The following is an 18,163-nucleotide window of genomic DNA, read 5'->3' on the forward strand; positions in this document are numbered from 1 at the left end:
ATTATTATTATTATTGAGTTTTCTATTTTTATAGCCTCTCTAATTTCCCTTGGCATTTCATAACCACCACCACCATCTTGGTCAGGTGATCAGTAGTATATCCATACTGCTATACTCCTATTATTCAAGCATGGAATTTCTATCCAGAGAGATTCTATGGGACAGTTTGATTCATTTAAGATTTGTTCTATATTTGACTTCACGCTTTCTTTCACAAACAGTACCACTACCCCACCAGCGCGATCGACCTTGTCATTCCTATATAGTTCGTACCTTTGTATTACCTTGTCCCACTGATTATCATCATTCCACCAAGTTTCTGTGATGCCGACTATGTCAATATCCTCATTTAATATCAAGCACTCGAGTTCCCCCATCTTACTATATAGAATTTTAGCAGTCGTATACAAGCACTTCTAAAATTGGTTAGTATTTAGTTGTCTGCTTCATGTGAGATAACTGAATGGGACTTTCATTTGACTGTTTCTCTTCATTTCCTACCTGCAATTTATCCACTTCTATCCTCTCCCCTTTACTAGGGCAGAGAATCCCAGTGAAAGAATGCTCCCCTAAGGGATGTGTCTGTCCGAACCATGTGCTCCTCCGTATCTGTCGACTTCTCCCAGCCATTAGTTTCAAAACTCCTCTACCACCTTTTAAATTGTATATGCCAGCAATTTGCACCCATTTCGGTTCAGGTGGAGCCCATTTCTCCTGGATAGGCTCCTCCTTTCCCAAAGGGTTCTCCAGTTCCTAATAACCCTAAACCCCTCCTCTTACCTAGCAGTCTCTCTTCTAGCTTTCCCTATGTCATTGGTATCTACATGTACCATGACCACCGGCTCCTCCCCAGCACTGCACATGAGTCTGTCTAGATGTTTCGAGAGATTTGCAACCTTCACACCTGGCAAGCAATTCACCATGTGGTTCTCCCAGTTATCACAAACCCAACTAGCTATATTTCTAATGATCAAATCCCTCATTACTGTTACCTGTCTCTTCCTAATAACAGGGACTCCCTCCCCTGGAGGGGTATCGTCAGTGTGAGACAAATACCATGACATCACCTGAAGGAGGGTCCCAACTATGAGACTGTTTTCTTCTGTTCCAGTTGGATGTTCTTCCTGAAACTTTCATCCTCCTTAACATCACAGAAGCGGTCAGCCTGGGGATACAACCACACTGCAGTGTCCCAGAAAGTGTCCCATCTGTGTTCCTCTCTGTCTCCCTTAGTTCCTCCCCGTCTCCCTTAGTTCCGCCCCTTCAGCCACTCTGGTCTCAAGAGCCTGTACTCAGTCCCTCAGGGCCCTGAGCTGCTTAAATTGTTGCATATTTAAACTATATATTCAGATATTATCTAACACTAGGGTGAAGGGATTTAGGGGAGGGAAAGCCAAGTAGAGAGACAGAAAATGAGAATGTGGTGAAGCTGCTGAACCTGGGGGGAATATAACATGCTGTCTATGGAATTATGTATCATAGAATCATAGGACTGGAAGGGACATCGAGAGGACATCTAGTCCAGTCCCCTACACTCATGGCAGGACTAAGAATTATCTAGACCATCCCTGATAGGTGTTTGTCCAACCTGCTCTTAAACATCTCCAGTGATGGAGATTCCACAACCTCCCTGGGTAATTTATTCCAGTGCTTAACCACCCCGACAGAAAGTTTTCCTAATCTCCAGCCTAAACCTCCCTTGCTGCAATTTAAGACCATTGCTGCTTGTCCTCTCCTCAGAGCTTAAGAAGAACAATTTACCTCCCTCCTCTTGTAACAAACTTTTATGTACTTGAAAACTGTTATCACGTCCCCTCTCAGTCTTCTCTTCTCAAGACTAAACAAACCTAATTTTTTCAATCTTTCCTTGTAGATCACGTTTTCTAGACCTTTAATCATTTTTGTTGCTCTTCTCTGGACTCCAGTTTGTCCACATCTTTCCTGAAATGTGGCGTCCAGAACTGGACACAATATTCCAGATGAGACCCAATCAGTGCGGAGTAGAGTGGAAGAATTACTTCTCATGTTTTGCTTACAACACTCCTGCTAATACATCCTAGAATTATGTTTGCTTTTTTTGCAACAGTGTTATACTTTTCATACATATTTAGGTTGTGATCCACTATGACCCCCAGATCCCATTCTGCAGTACTCCTTCCTACACAGTAATTACCCATTTTGTACGTGTGTAACTGACTGTTCCTTCCTAAATGGAATACTTTGCATTTGTCCCTATTGAATTTCATCCTGTTTACTTCAGACCATTTCTCTAGTTTGTCCAGATCATTTTGAATTTTAATCCTGTCCTCCAAAGCACTTGCAACCCCTCCCAGCTTGGTATCATTCACAAATTTTATAAGTGTACTCTCTATCCCATTACCTAACACGCTGATGAAGATATTGAACAGAACCAGACTCAGAACTGATCCCTGCAGGACACCACTCAATATGCCCTTCCAGCTTGACTGTGAACAACTACTCTCTGGGAACGTTTTTCCAACCGGTTTTTTGCACCCACCATCTAGGTTGTATTTCCCTAGTTTGTTTATGAGAAGGTCATGCAAGACAGTACCAAAAGCCTTACTAAAGTCAAGATATACCACATCTACCGCTTCCCCCCATCCACAAGACCTGTTACCCTGTCAAAGAAAGCAATTAGGTTGGTTTGGCACGATTTGTTCTTGACAAATCCATGTTGACTGTTACTTATCACCTTAGCATCTTCTAGGTATTTGCAAATTGATTGCTTGATTATTTGTTCCATTATCTTTCTGGGTAATGAAGTTAAGCTGACTAGTCTGTAATTCCCCCGGGTTGTCCTTATTTCCCTTTTTATAGATTGACACTATATTTGCCCTTTTCAAGTCCTCTGGAATCTCTCCTGTCTTCCATGACTTTTTCAAGATAATTGCTAATGGCTCAGATATCTCCTCAGTAAACTCCTTGAGTATTCTAGGATGTGTTTCATCGGCCCTGGTGACTGGAAGACATCTAAGTTCTCTTAAAGTGTTAGTTCCCTATTTTGGCCTCTACTCCTACATGAATCACTATGTTAGACGACCAATCGCAACTAAACTTTTTGGTGAAAATCAAAACAAAAAAAGATCATTTAGCACTTCTGACATTTCCACATTTTCTGTTACTGACAATAACAGAAAATGTGGAAATGTCAGATGGACGGACGAACAATAACAGTTCTCAAAGAGAACTCATTGAGTAAGGGGCCTACTCTGACCTTGGTCTTCCTCTTGCTTCTAATGTATTTCTAGAATGTTTTCTTGTTACCCTTTATGTCTCTAGCTAGTTTGATCTCATTTTGTGCCTCGGCCTTTCTAATATGTCCCTACATACTTCTGTTATTTGTTTATACGCATCCTTTGTCATTTGACCTAGTTTCCCTTTTTGTAGGGCTTCTTTTGAGTTTCAGCTGGAGATTTTAACAGTCTGAGCTGAGAATCACTAACACTGCATGCTCTCAGAGTCTAGCCTTCCAGACTGGTGAGGGCCACAAAAGTTGCAAAAATACCACATCACTAAACAGCAGCCTGTCCTGCATACAGAGCACTACCCCAGACAGACTGACATTTCAAAGGTATTCAGTTACCAAGGGAATGTGGAGAGAGAGAGAGAGAGGCTGGAGGGAAAACAAGGAGAAAGAAATACCCAGAAATATACAGGTCCCCCCATTCATGATATGCTGGAATAAAATAGTCCCCTGCTGTAGCTAACTTTACATGGCCAGCAGTTTAAATACATCTGAGTGAAGTGCAAGGTCAGTTTCCAAATCAAAGAGTCTCTTCTCCTCTGTTTACCTGACCTCCCTGCTACCTCTGTCACCAGTGACCACTCACGTTGATACCACCACCCCCCCCCACCCCGTCTTGGGCTCACAGGACTCTGCCCTTTCCTGGCCCTTTCCTCTTTCTGACCGTTACCCAAGGAGAATCCTCTTCCTCTTTCCTCCCCCTGGTGCATGTGCCTCAGGGATCTGTCCTTGGTCCCCTTTATTCTCCTCCTCCTCCTCACTCACCCCTTCTCTGCTCCCCTGGTGCATTACCCCTGGGGCCAATGGCCCTCAGATCTACCACTCAATCTCCAGCTCTCCCGAGGCCTCTCCAATAAGAGACATCTGTGGGGAGTTCACCTCCTTATATGAAATGAGGCAAAAACTAAACTTCTCATCTTCCTCCCAAGCCTTTGTACCAGAAAAACTGTGATCTACTGGTCTGTAGGCCTCTCCCTTGCATCCAGCAGCTAAAATGATCTCCCTTTCCCACTGCTCTGTTCCTCTTCCCACCACCAGCCTCCTTGAGTCCATTCACTGCCTCCCCGTTTCTTTCCACGTACAGTTCAAATTCCTCACCCTCACTTGTCAGGCTCTGTACAGCTGTGCCTGGCCCCATCCCACTCCCTACTCCTGCAGTTTTCCCTGGCACTCTGCCCAACCCTCTCATCTCGCTCCACCCTCTCTCCTCCCACCCTTGTCCCTTCTTTCCCTTTTCATGCTGCTCCCTATGCCTGCAATGCCATCCCTCTTGGTCCGCACCAGGCACCAGTGCTCTGCTCCTCAGAACATGCATCTCTTGCTTAGCACAAGAATGGAGCTCAGTGGTACAATCTACTCCCCAATTTAAAATGCCGGAACCTACAAGATCCAACTGCTATCTGACCCCCATCATTCTCATTTGTCTTAACCTTCATCTCCCCATCCCTATACCTCCTTTGCTAACTTCATATCAGTATCTGTCTCATCTATACTGTAGGTTCCCATGGCAGGGACCATCATTTTTGACCTCTATGCACTGCCGTGCGGTTAAAGAGCTGCCCAAATGCTCATTAGTAACAAAGAACTGCAGCAACTGTGGCACTAGGTGTCCTTACCTGTGTTGTTCAAGTGGGTACAGTACCTTTCATTTTTGAGTGACAGTCAAGCACTGGATCATGACAGATTGTGCAGGGCCACCACGGTCGTCTGTTGAACTTAGCCCAGACTAGATCTCCAACGTCATACTTCACTGGAGCAGGCTTCTTCTTGGCTCGATTCTTTGGACAGAAATCAGAACATGAGGAATCAAGTAAGTGACAGACACCTTTGAAGAAAGTCTCACATCTCATTGGAACATCATCGGACAATCACCAGTGGTGATTTCTATTTTTAAAAAAAGCTAATATTTCTTGTTCGGACATCTTTCACAGGACGCCAACAATTTCCTCCCACCCACTCCTTCCCAATCCACTGTAGCCAGACATCACACCATTCAGCAGTAAAAGCTTTCAGCTCATAGCCAACACCAATTACTATCCAGTTCAGTCAGATGTCCTAGTTCACAGACAAGGAAGCAGAGTATCTTGAGGCAGGTCTGTCTGGAAGGTGGCGATCAGAGCAACAGATGCACGATATCCGCCACTGAGTAAAGGAAGAGTGCTGGGCACATACAAACTGATACTACTCTGCTTCTCAGACAAATGCAGGAAACGGAGTTTGCTGATAAAACACTTTATACTACACTGAATGCACGTATGGTCATGATATCTTCGCCATTTCTCTGGCAGTTTGGTTTATGCATGCAGAACCACCGCTGCTCCCCCTCCCAAAATCCACGGGAGGAGAGAGCAGGCAAGCCTGCATTGTCAGTCTGTCGCCTTTATGAAAGGAACCAAACTATAAAATCCGAGTGTGACTGGTGGAGACATGGCTCACTGGGAGGGGCATCAAGACAGGCGCCACACCTGAATTTCTGTTACTGGTTAGGAAACTGAATGCCCAAATCCACATGGTATCACAAGTCTACACATGGGCAGGTGGGCGAGCTATTTCAGGGGAGTCAGGGGCCAGCTCCACTAAGGAGAATGAGCCAACCCAGATCCAGCTGTGAGTTAATTACCAACGTGGCTAGGCAGCAGTTAAGTAATTAAGGAACACACAGGCCTTATAAAGGTTATAAGAGCTGAGGCAGGGGGACACCAGAACACAAAGAGGCAAGTCTTGAGGAAAGGGGCTTCTCAGGGAAGCTGGTTAGAGAACACACCAGAAAAGGGGACCTAGGAAAGGGGCTCCTGGAGGGAGCAGGTTCCAAAAGTGCTACAAGGGGCAAAGCCCTAGGGTCCCAGCAAAAGGACCTTACCAGGCAGCAGCAAGACGTCCAGATTGCTGGGGAACTACGCACAGCTTCAGAGAAGAGCTGCAGCAGTTTGACCTCTATGGGGCCCTCAGTCCAGAGAAAGAACCCTTCCCTAGGTGATGGCAGGAGCCTGACTCCAGAAGAGGGTCCCGGGTCAAGAGGGCCTTACTGGTGAACAGCCTGGATGAAGGAGATGGAGGGACTCAGGTGGGGAAAACAGACTAATATTAATTCGCCCCCGGCCCCAGTTAGACCACTGGGATGATGACTTGCTTGCCTGTCTGTTCAGCCTTTCATCAAATGAAATAGCAAAAGACCTGCAGGTAGCCCTGTGGTATCTCGTGCCCTTCTGGAACGTTGAGTTCAGCAAAACTCAAACTCCTGAAAACCAGGAAATAGAGTTACAGTAAAAGCCCGTGCAACCTTAACTCTGCCCCCCCTGGAGCTGGCAACAGCCACTGGGAATTACCTGCATGCTCTCCAGCTGCACTCAGTCTGTTAGGGATAGCTGTACTGAATGGTGGAGGAATATGTTGGAGTAGCTTGGAAGAGCTGTGACTGTGATATGAGGAGATCTGGGTCTGAATCAAAGGAGGAACATATCTATCTTGAGGTTCCAGTCTGCATCATGTCAATCAAGTTGTGTGGATTGTGTCAGCAGCGGGCACTGGGGCACTCTTGCCATGGGTACCATCAGTAGTGAGGTGGGAGCAGTCCAGATTTAATGATGGGTAGGGGAAAGTGTAGGTTTAGCTGGGCTGCTGTGTGCAAGAGTGAAGGGGCCATAAAAGGTACAAAAACAGTTGTTAAATGTGACAAGTGTGGTATTCGGGGGGGGGGGGGAGCAGATGCAGTGTTTGAGCACAGGGCAAGTGAAGGTAGCACCTGTTCATTACCGAGACAAGGCAGAGTGGGAGTGCAGGTGTGATGGATGTGTTGGGGTATCGCTCCAAGAGGGGCAGAGTTAAGGTTGTTTGGACATTTACCTGAAGTCTGTATGTCCTGGTTTTCAGAAGTCTGAGTTCTGGTGAACTCGATGTTCTAGAAGGGCACAAGCTCACACCGGGCAGCCTTAACTCTGTCAGTGTTTTGGCCATTTAATTTCTTAGGTTTTGTTAAAGAAATGTCTGTTGGCAGGAGTTAGTAGTCATTGAGACAGTTTCAGTTCTCACCAAGATTTGCAGCTGATAGGCTCCTGTGGCTAGGTAATAAGTAACTGGCTTTCACACAGTGCTTTTCATAAGCAGATTTCAAAGAACTTTCCCCTTTAAATGAGAAACTGAGTCACAGAAGTGACATGACTTACCCAAGGTCGCCCACCAGGCTGTGACAGAGCTAGGAATAGTCCCAGTTCAGTGGTCTTTCCACTGGGCCATACAGCTGCTGTGTGGTTACACAGTGCTCCTTCGCCCCACCCCAGTACATGTTGTTAGAGTGCAATGGGGACAATGGTGGGTCAGAGCCAGCGAGAGAAACCTCACCCCTGATCTCGGTCCCAAAACCTTGCCAGTTTTATCACACAGCTGTTAGAGTAACGTTAAGCACATGAGAAGACTGGGGTCTCTCTCCACCCCTCCCACCATTCTCCTGAACATGGATAGTCCCACCCTGCCAACGTCTCCAGCTCCCCCTCCCCACCCCATCCCACGGTGCCACTCGCTGCACTGCAGAGGCCAATCACATGTCAGAAGTTGCTCCTTGCTGTCTCTTGCCCTGTGCTGCTACATACATGAATCACAGGCTGCAGCTCACTAGAGGGCCGCCTGCCAGCCAGAGCTCCACACTGAGCCCAGCCCCTCATTCCCACTCCCCATCCCGAGTTGCTCAGCTAAACTTCCGCCATGCCCCAGACCCATCCCGTCCACCCCTCCCGCAAGTCACCCCACACACAAAGGGGGGATATCTTAACTATTTACTTTTTGGATTTCAGATGTTTAAATCTGTTACCCTAAGGTCCTGTCCCCCATGAGATCCAGGTTCATATGGAGGAGCAGGAGGAGGGGCTTAGACCCTTTCAGGGGGGTAGACCTCCCTGAGATCCCACATGCACATGAAGGTGAGAATTCAGGACTGACATCCCCCACTCCTAGCCCCCCAACTTCCTTGGCCAGCCCTGATTCTCCAACCCCTCATTTTCCCCCAATCCCCCGCTTGCCTAAGCTCCCCTACCACCCATTCCCATGTATACCCCTCTTCATATTACCCCCATCTCCCACTGCACACCTAAACCCTCACCCCCAAATCACCCCTCCTCTCCCAGTGAGCATTCACACATGGAAATGATTTTCAAAAATAGTTTCAGAGCCTTCTGAATATTCGGCTGTGCTCAGATTAAATTTCTCCTAAATTAATAAATCAAACTTGACAGGGGCAGATTTTTCCCACATGTGTACAGTTAGTTCTCAGATTTCCTCCCAGGATGGGTTCAGAGTTGCAGACTCGGACAGGTGTGAAGTGGCCCATTCACCTTACTGAGACGTTTTCAGCTGAAGGAAAGCACCTGATGGAGATGACTACAGCCTGAAACAATAACTATGAGACCTATGGATTGTCCCACTCATGTCAGTGGGTGTGCCCATCTCTTCTCCCCCCTCCCCCTGGGTGCAGGAGAGTTTCTGACATGTGTCAAGCATACCTGTTCTCAGCTCCTCAACCCAGTCTCAGCAGTATGTTCTTGGTGCATGCTCGGAGCATGCCTGTTCTCAGCTCCCCAGAGGGGCAGAGCTTCCTCAGCTCACATAGGGGCAGGGAGAGGGCTCAGATACCCCAGAAAAACAAGCCATCTCCAGAACCTGGCTCACATGAAGGGGTCAGACTCCAGTGGATGGGCAGGAGCCCCCCCAGAGTCTAGTGCATACAAGGGGGCAGAGACCAGGGCTCAGGCTCCACTTTGGGGGGGCAGGGACTCCCAAATCCTAACTCACATAGGGAGAAAAAGCAAGGCCTCTCCCTCCCACCCCCGCGAACCTGGCTCACATGAGGGGAGTCTCATCCCCAGGGCACAGCACACATGTGGGAGGGGTATGTGGAACTGACAGGCACCCCTGCTCTTACTTTCCCTCTGACTCCCTGTCATTCACCTTCATGACCCTCTTCCCTTCCTGCCACTGCACCTAGTCCCCATCACCTGATCCCCCAACACCTCTCCCCCATTCCCAACTACTCTTCCACCTCTAATCACCCTCCCCCCAATCAGCGATTTCATGTGTAGCTTATTTTCTTTTCAAAACACTTTCAGCATCTTCTGTGCCCTGGTCTATACTACAAACTTGTGTCGCCCGCGGCGTGGAAACATCCACCATCCTGAGCAACACAGTAACACTGACCCACCCAATGCTCGGTGTTGATGGGAGGGCTTCTCCGGTTAACCCAGCTACTGCCTCTCGAGGAGGTGGAGCACGACGCCTATGGGAGAGCTTCTCCTGTCAGCGCAGGTAGCGTCTTCAATCAGCACTACAGCTGCGCCCCTACAGTGCTGTAAGCGTAGACACGCCCTGAATAATCTGCTGTACTTAGATCACATTGACGGGAAAACCCCTACGTCAGCGCAGGAAGCGCGGACACCGTGGCGTAGCAGCCGCTGTACCACAGACATACCCAGGGGGCTGGTCTACGCATGGAGCACTGCAGTGGCGCATCCGATGGGAAGGTTTCTCCTGTTGGCATAGGTAATCCACCTCCCTGAGAGGAGGTAGCTAGATTGACAGAAGAGTTATTCTTTCACCCCACACTGTCTACATCGGGGCTAGGTCTGCTTAACAGAGCTATGCAGAGGTAAGTTTTCAGTGTAGACCAGCCCCTAGACTCTCTGGAATTCTGACCAATACGTGCCAATGAAACTGTGGCTAATTGAATTCATCTTTTTGAAGGAAGTGAATGTTTCTGACAAATCTAATCTTCCCTCTGCTCTCTTACTGTGAAGTAGTAATGGTATTAAATGGTGTTAGAGTTAGGCCTGGTCTACACTAAAAAATTAGGTTGACCAATTATGTCGCTCAGGGGATGTGAAACATCCACACCCCATAGCAATGTAGTTAAAATGACCTAACCCCCAGGCTAGACAGTGCTAAAATGCTTCTGTCAATCAACCTACCTCCCACCTCTTGGGGAGGTGAATTAATATGTTGTTGGGAGAATCCCTCCCATCGTCATAAGTAGTGGTTACACCAGCATTTCTCAAACTGGGGTCTGCAAACCCCTGGGGGTCCCCAGGCCCCGCTGATCAACTCTCCCCCATCCTCCCTCAACTCCTCCCCCTCTCTCTATCTCCCGGAGGCTACTGAAGCCAAACCAGGAGATTTTAGGCACTAAAAGTCCGTCAGCACAGCGGGGCTAAGGCAGGCTCCCTGCCTGCCCTGGCCCTGCGCCGCTCCCAGAAGCGACCAGCACATCCCAGTGGCCCCAGGGGGGAGGGAGGGGTCTCCAGGAACTGCAGCCAGTGGGAGCTGCGGCGGCACCTGCAGGCAGGGGCAGTGCACGGAGCACCCCTGGCCCCACCCACCTAGGAGCCACTGCCAGAGAGACGTGCCGGTCACTTTTGGGAGCCACCCAACGTAAGCGTCGCCCAGCCCAGAGCCCACACCCCCTCCAAACCCCTGCCCCAGCCCAGAGCCCACACCCCGCACCCAAACTCCCTCCCAGTGCTACAATGGTGCAGCTGCAATGCAGCAGCAGCTGTCGCTGTAGCAGTTTGAGTGTAGACATGCCCTAGGTAAAAGTGGGTACAACAGGCTTTCACATAATACAGGTGTTACCACTAGCCCCAATGTGCTAGCTATTTGCCCCTGCCTACAGGCCTCACCAGTGACCTGCCTCATGTCACTTCAGCAGTCCAACAGCTTTAAAGCATTCCAGGTGCGATACACTGTACATGAACCTCTAGGGCTGCAAGAGCAAAACACACAGAGTGGCTTCCAAGAGCATAGCCCTGGGGTTCCAGGCAGAACACAGATGCACAGAGTCCTATGCTAAGCCTCTCCCTTCACACTTTTAAGTCCTGCAACTAAATTGTTAATTTAACAGTAAGATGACAACTGTTTGGGCTGGAATAGATGGACCCAGTTCCAACTATTTATAGGTCAAGATTTTACTGACCAAAATGTTAGTTTTCTCTCTCTCCCTCCCTCCCTCTCTCTAACTGAAGAAAATGCATTATACTTTTGGAAATAATTGTCCAGGTTTCATTTGCATTGTTAAAGAACAGAATTCAAAGCAGAAAGGCGTTTTGCAGCGAACAGTGGAGAGGCTAACAGAGGGAGTTCGCCTGGGAGATTGCCTGGGGTAAGCCCACTGAGGCTTTCATCTTGCAGGCTTTTCTGAGTAGTTACTGCAACAGCTGAGGAAGCGGTAGAAGGAAGGTAATATGGATGATGAGCGTTCAGCTGTTGTTACCTGCACAGGATGTGCCATGTTTGTCTTTCTTCCACAGGACAGAAGTGACTTTGTCTACAAAGTGCAAGCTGCTCTCCATATTGGAAGAAACGGTTCAAGGTCTGGAGAAACAAGTATCGACCCTGCATTACATAAGAGAAACTGAAGATTTCCTGGACACATGTCAGGATATGCTTCTACGAGCACAACATACTGAAGATTCAGAGCAGGCTGCGCAGCAGGGACAGAAGGACGGTGAAGAAATTTGGCAACATGTGACCTCCAGAAGAAAGGGGAGCATCCATGTACCAGCAATGCAGATACAGGTAAGCAACCATTTTCATGTTCTATCCACAGGTACTAATGCGGAGAATGGACTAGATGATACATCTGAGGGAAGGGAGCAGGAGACTCCACCAACTGGAAGGCATGAGATGCACTGTCTTAGGAAAGGGAGTTCCACGACCACTGCTCCCAAGAGAAGGAGGCGGGTGGTGGTGGTTGGGGACTCTCTCCTCAGGGGGACTGAGTCATCTATCTGCCGCCCCAACTGGGAAAACCAAGAAGTCTGCTGCTTGCCAGGATTCACGATGTGACGGAGAGACTGCCAAGACTCATCAAGCCCTCGGATCGCTACCCCTTCCTGCTTCTCCATGTGGGCACCAATGATACTGCCAAGAATGACCTTGAGCGGATCACTGCAGACTACATGGCTCTGGGAAGAAGGATAAAGGAGTTTGAGGCGCAAGTGGTGTTCTCGTCCATCCTCCCTGTGGACGGAAAAGGCCCGGGTAGAGACCGTTGAATTGTGGAAGTCAACGAATGACTACGCAGGTGGTGTCGGAGAGAAGGCTTTGGATTCTCTGACCATGGGATGGTGTTCCAAGAAGGAGGAGTGCTAGGCAGAGACGGGCTCCACCTAAAGAAGAGAGGGAAGAGCATCTTCGCAAGCAGGCTGGCTAACCTAGTGAGGAGGGCTTTAAACTAGGTTCACTGGGGGAAGGAGACCAAAGCCCTGAGGTAAGTGGGGAAGTGGGATACCGGGAGGAAGCACGAGCAGGAGAGCGCAGAGGGGAGGGCTCTTGCCTCATATTGAGAAAGCCGGACGATCAGCGAGTTATCTCAAGTGCCTATACACAAAGGCAAGAAGCCTGGGAAACAAGCAGGGAGAACTGGAAGTCCTGCCACAGTCAAGGAATTATGATGTGATTGGAATAACAGAGACTTGGTGGGATAACTCACATGACTGGAGTACTGTCATGGATGGATATAAACTGTTCAGGAAGGACAGGAAGGGCAGAAAAGGTGGGGGAGTTGCATTGTATGTAAGAGAGCAGTATGACTGCTCAGAGCTCAAGTATGAAACTGCAGAAAAACCTGAGAGTCTCTGGATTAAGTTTAGAAGTGTGAGCAACAAGGGTGATGTCGTGGTGGGAGTCTGCTATAGACCACCGGACCAGGGGGATGAGGTGGACGAGGCTTTCTTCCGGCAACTAACAGAAGTGACTAGATCGCAGGCCCTGGTTCTCATAGGAAACCTCAATCACCCTGTTATCCGCTGGGAGAGCAATACAGCAGTGCACAGACAATCCACGAAGTTTTTGGAAAGCACAGAGGACAATTTCCTGGTGCAAGTGCTGGAGGAACCAACTAGGGGCAGAGCTCTTCTTGACCTGCTGCTCACAAACTGGGAAGAATTCGTAGGGGAAACAAAAGTGGATGGGAACCTGGGAGGCAGTGACCATAAGATGGTCGAGTTCAGGATCCTGACACAAGGAAGAAAGGAGAGCAGCAGAATATGGACCCTGGACTTCAGAAAAGCAGACTTTGACTCCCTCAGGGAACTGATGGGCAGGATTCCCTGCAAGAATAACATGAGGGGGAAAGGAGTCCAGGACAGCTGGGTGTATTTTAAAGAATCCTTATTGAGGTTGCAGGAACAAATCATCCCGATGTGTAGAAAGAATAGTAAATATGGCAGGCGACCAGCTTCGCTTAAGAGTGAAATCCTTGCTGATCTTAAACACAAAAAAGAAGCTTACAAGAAGTGGAAGACTGGGCAAATGACCAGGGAGGAGTATAAAAATATTGCTCAGGCATGCAGGAGTGAAATCAGGAAGGCCAAATCACACTTGGGAGTTGCAACTAGCAAGAGATGTTAAGAGTAACAAGAAGGGTTTCTTCAGGTATGTTAGCAACAAGAAGAAAGTCAAGGAAAGTGTGGGCCCCTTACTGAATGAGGGAAGCAACCTAGTGACAGAGGATGTGGAAAAAGCTAACGTACTCAATGCTTTTTTGGCTCTGTCTTCACGACCAAGGTCAGCTCCCAGACTACTGCACTGGGCAGCACAGCATGGGGAGGAGGTGACCAGCCCTCTGTGGAGAAAGAAGTGGTTTGGGACTATTTAGAAAAGCTGGACATGCACAAGTCCATGCGGTCGGATGCGCTGCATCCGAGAGTGCTAAAGGAGTTGGCGGATGTGATTGCAGAGCCATTGGCCATTATCTTTGAAAACTCATGGCAATCGGGGGAAGTCCCGGACGACTGGAAAAAGGCTAATGTAGTGCCCACCTTTAAAAAAGGGAAGGAGGATCCTTGGAACTACAGGCCAGTCAGCCTCACCTCAGTCCCTGGAAAAATCATGGAGCACATCCTCAAGGAATCAATTCTGAAGCCCTTAGAGGAGAGGAAAGTGATCAGGAACAGTCAGCATGGATTCACCAAGGGCAAGTCATGCCTGACTAACCTAATTGCCTTCTATGATGAGATAACTGGCTCTGTGGATGAGGGGAAAGCGGTTGACATGTTATTCCTTGACTTTAGCAAAGCTTTTGATACAGTCTCCCACAGTATTCTTGCCAGCAAGTTAAAGAAGTATGGGCTGGACGAATGGACTATAAGGTGGATAGAAAGCTGGCTAGATCATCGGGCTCAACGTGTAGTGATCAATGGCTCCCTGTCTAGTTGGCAGCCGGTATCAAGAGGAGTGCCCCAAGGGTCGGTCTTGGGGTTGGTTTTGTTCAATATCTTCATTAATGATCTGGTGGACTGCACCCTCAGCAAGTTTGCAGATGACACTAAACTGGGAGGAGAGGTAGATATGCTAGAGGGTAGGGATAGGATACAGAGGGACCTAGACAAATTGGAGGATTGGGCCAAAAGAAATCTGATGAGGTTCAACAAGGACAAGTGCAGAGTCCTGCACTTAGGACGGAAGAATCCCATGCACTGCTACAGACTAAGAACCGAATGGCTAGGCAGCAGTTCTGCAGAAAAGGACCTAGGGGTGACAGTGGACGAGAAGCTGGATATGAGTCAGCAGTGTGCCCTTGTTGCCAAGAAGGCCAATGGCATTTTGGGATGTATAAGTAGGGGCATAGCGAGCAGATCGAGGGACGTGATCGTTCCCCTCTATTCGACATTGGTGAGGCCTCATCTGGAGTACTGGGTCCAGTTTTGGGCCCCACACGACAAGAAGGATGTGGAAAAATTGGAAAATGTCCAGCGGACGGCAACAAAAATGATTAGGGGTCTGGAACACATGACTTATGAGGAGAGGCTGAGGGAACTGGGATTGTTTAGTCTGCAGAAGAGAAGAATGAGGGGGGATTTGATAGCTGCTTTCAACTACCTGAAAGGGGGTTCCAAAGAGGATGGAGCTAGACTGTTCTCAGTGGTAGCAGATGACAGAACAAGGAGTAATGGTCTCAAGTTGCAGTGAGGGAGGTTTAGGTTGGATATTAGGAAAAACTTTTTCACTAGGAGGGTGGTGAAGCACTGGAATGCGTTACACCTAGGGAGGTGGTGGAATCTCCTTCCTTTGAGGTTTTTAAGATCAGGCTTGACAAAGCCCTGGCTGGGATGATTTAGTTGGGGATTGGTCCTGCTTTGAGCAGGGGGTTGGACTAGATGTCCTCCTGAGGTCTCTTCCAACCCTGATATTCTATGATTCTATATTACAGCTGTAGGGAAAGTTCCACCAGTAATTACATTACAGACCACATTGCTCAGAATCTTATAACTCAGCCACCCAGATACCACAATAACGAGCAAAGTTTAAGAGCTCAGATAACTCATCCAGAGAGGCGGCACAGCCTAGTCGATAGAACACTGGACTGGGAGACAGGAGATCTGCCACTGGCCTGTTGTGTGATCTTGGGCAAATCCTTTCCCATCGCAGGGCAGTCACTTCCCCTCCTGCCTTGTATTTGTCTGGTCTGTTGTACTGTGAGTTCTTTGGAGCAGGGCTGGCCTCTCACTGTGTATGTGCAGCACCCACCAGGATGGGGTCCCACTCTTGTGGGCCTGTAGGGGCTACCATAATATAAATGAACGTTTGTACAGATACAAAAACACATGCATCTGACTGTTCACATTACAACCTTATTTTAGGTGTTTCAGGTTGTTTAAATAATAATGAAATTCTATAAGTGATTAGTTTCAGAGTAGCAGCTGTGTTAGTCTGTATCCGCAAAAAGAACAGGAGTACTTGTGGCACCTTAGAGACTAGTCTCTAAGGTGCCACAAGTACTCCTGTTCTTTTTATAAGTGATTAGTCTCAGATGAGCAAAACTTTCGTTATGGCTAAGTGAGATTTCTCTCTCAAGAGTGCAGATATATATGCAGTATTTACAAAAACATTTTAAATGCACACAGTACGTGTATAACCCACACACACAATGTACGTATATATACACAGTACGTGTATAACCCACACACACACTGCTCACAGCTCTGGTCTGAGCAGGGTGAACCGCACCAGCATCGCTACAACAACGTACCTACGCCAGGGCAAAAATCCCTCCTAGAGACGGGCCCTAGAGAACTCCTCAAAAGCACGTTCTAGTGTGCCCTAACTTCTCTAGTGAAAACACCCTTAAAGAAATTATCCAGGTTTTAGGCAGCTACAAAATAGCTAACTCTGTTTCACTACACTCTAGAAGCCTTTCAGCAACCTTCAGACCACTCCACAATTATTTTAATTCTTCACCAATTTACGTTCTTATTTTTTCAGTACCAGGAGTCAGATGTTGGTCTTATAATTAAGCATCATCAAGGCTCCATCAATGCTCTCATGAAGGGAAATTGAGCTAATGCAAACTGGTACAGTGCCTTCATGACAAACATCAGAGCCAGCTGTCCCGAAACCGGCTGCCTCTAGGCACTGTCTCTTTCCCGCCAATTCCCACAAAACCAAAACAAAGAAGAAGCAATAAGACTCCTCTATATTTTCAAAAAACATATTTCCTGTTAGACAATGTCCAGAGTACTAATGACAAAGAATTAATGTTGCTGATTAAACAGCAGTGATTAGGCACTTACAGAAACAGAGATGGCTCTTCTGTTAAATTGTGCCATATAAAGCCATACTTATGGTCCCCAAAAGTACAGGATTTTTCTGGGTCAGACTGCCGTAATTTTTATTCCTAGTGCAATATAATTACAACATACAGTTTTAGGTTAAAATTGATAGAATATATTAGTGCCTGACTTCAGAGAGGGCTAATTATTTTTTTAAATGCCAGTTAAATTGATTTTTTTTAAGGGACATAGGGGAGCCCAAAACACAACTTCTAGATGTAATTCCCATTCCTGGTAATCTAGCAATGAAGCCCATTCTACCACCTATCAGCATGGGAGAGGACATGGAATTTTAAATAATAAAGCTGGTTACCTGCCCCACACAAGGTAGATCGTACATTTTATCTCTGGCAGTGATGGACAGAAGTCACGCAGTGATTGGAAACAGAGTACATGGGGAGGGAAATGATATTACCTAGCTCTCTTTGAAAAACATCACAATGAACATTGTGTATCAAGTCTGACATCCTCTTTCAAGTTGGGTTAGCACTGCCTGCTGTATATTCAATCATTTGGAACATATTAAATTGATTTGTGTTGAGACTGGGCATAAATCCTGGATTATATATAAAATTACAAGTAATTTTTTCACACTATTTTTGAATGAAGCAAGAATGACTTTTTGGTGGTTTTAAGTGGTCTACATCTGCCAAAGCACGGACCCAAAACTAAATTGTGGAGAGAGGGTCACTGTCCCGGAAGCACAGCCTTGCATGACAAGCATATGCTTCCACCCTGAATAAATGCAATCCCTGCACACTAGTGTTTTGGGAGACGAAAGAGCTGTTGTAATTCATTGAGTATCACTGTGAGACATCACAATAAAGTTTTGAGGAGGCTCTTACAGACACTATAGCAATAATGTTATATAAACATGTATGAACTAGGTAACTCCCCAGACCTGCAGTTCCCATAAATCGGGTGTGAAATAAATAGTGAGCAAAGAAACGTCATACATCTAAAGGATTTTATCAGAATGACACAAACGCAGGAAAACCCCGTGAGTCTTGCTAATCTTCCTTTTAAAACGGACAATTTATTAAGCAGTGGTAACTACTGTGCATGTCCCGTAACCACCCTTCATAGCATTGCTGTTCATCTCTATTAGTCTTGCTGGAAGGAGGATAAACCACAAATCCACACAAACTAATGCACATGCTGACGGCTATCGGGTGCGTCATTTCTGCAGCCATTACCCTCTCACTCTGACAACTGCAGCGCGCTCAGATCATTAACACAGCATGGCAAGATCAGATAACCCTAGTATTTTATTGGCTTTTTTCAGACTATTACAGGCAGTGACTCTCTT

General features: G+C 47.3%; 1 protein-coding gene across 3 annotated transcripts in view; it reads right to left on the reverse strand.

The window, feature by feature from the left end:
* The window catches only part of NSD1 (nuclear receptor binding SET domain protein 1), a 140,321-nt gene that overhangs the window by 98,184 nt on the left and 23,974 nt on the right, over positions 1-18,163 (reverse strand). For 2 of the 3 annotated variants that reach the window (XM_074960141.1, XM_074960140.1), the window contains exon 1: positions 4,908-5,038. In XM_074960141.1, the coding sequence (XP_074816242.1) occupies positions 4,908-4,914 (7 nt within the window). In that variant the 5' untranslated portion in view covers positions 4,915-5,038. Of the gene's footprint in view, positions 1-4,907; positions 5,044-18,163 lie in introns of those variants that run through there. The other variant, XM_074960139.1, reaches the window with a different exon arrangement.

Source organism: Natator depressus, chromosome 8 (genome assembly GCF_965152275.1).
Source record: "Natator depressus isolate rNatDep1 chromosome 8, rNatDep2.hap1, whole genome shotgun sequence".
Lineage (NCBI taxonomy): Eukaryota > Metazoa > Chordata > Testudines > Cheloniidae > Natator > Natator depressus.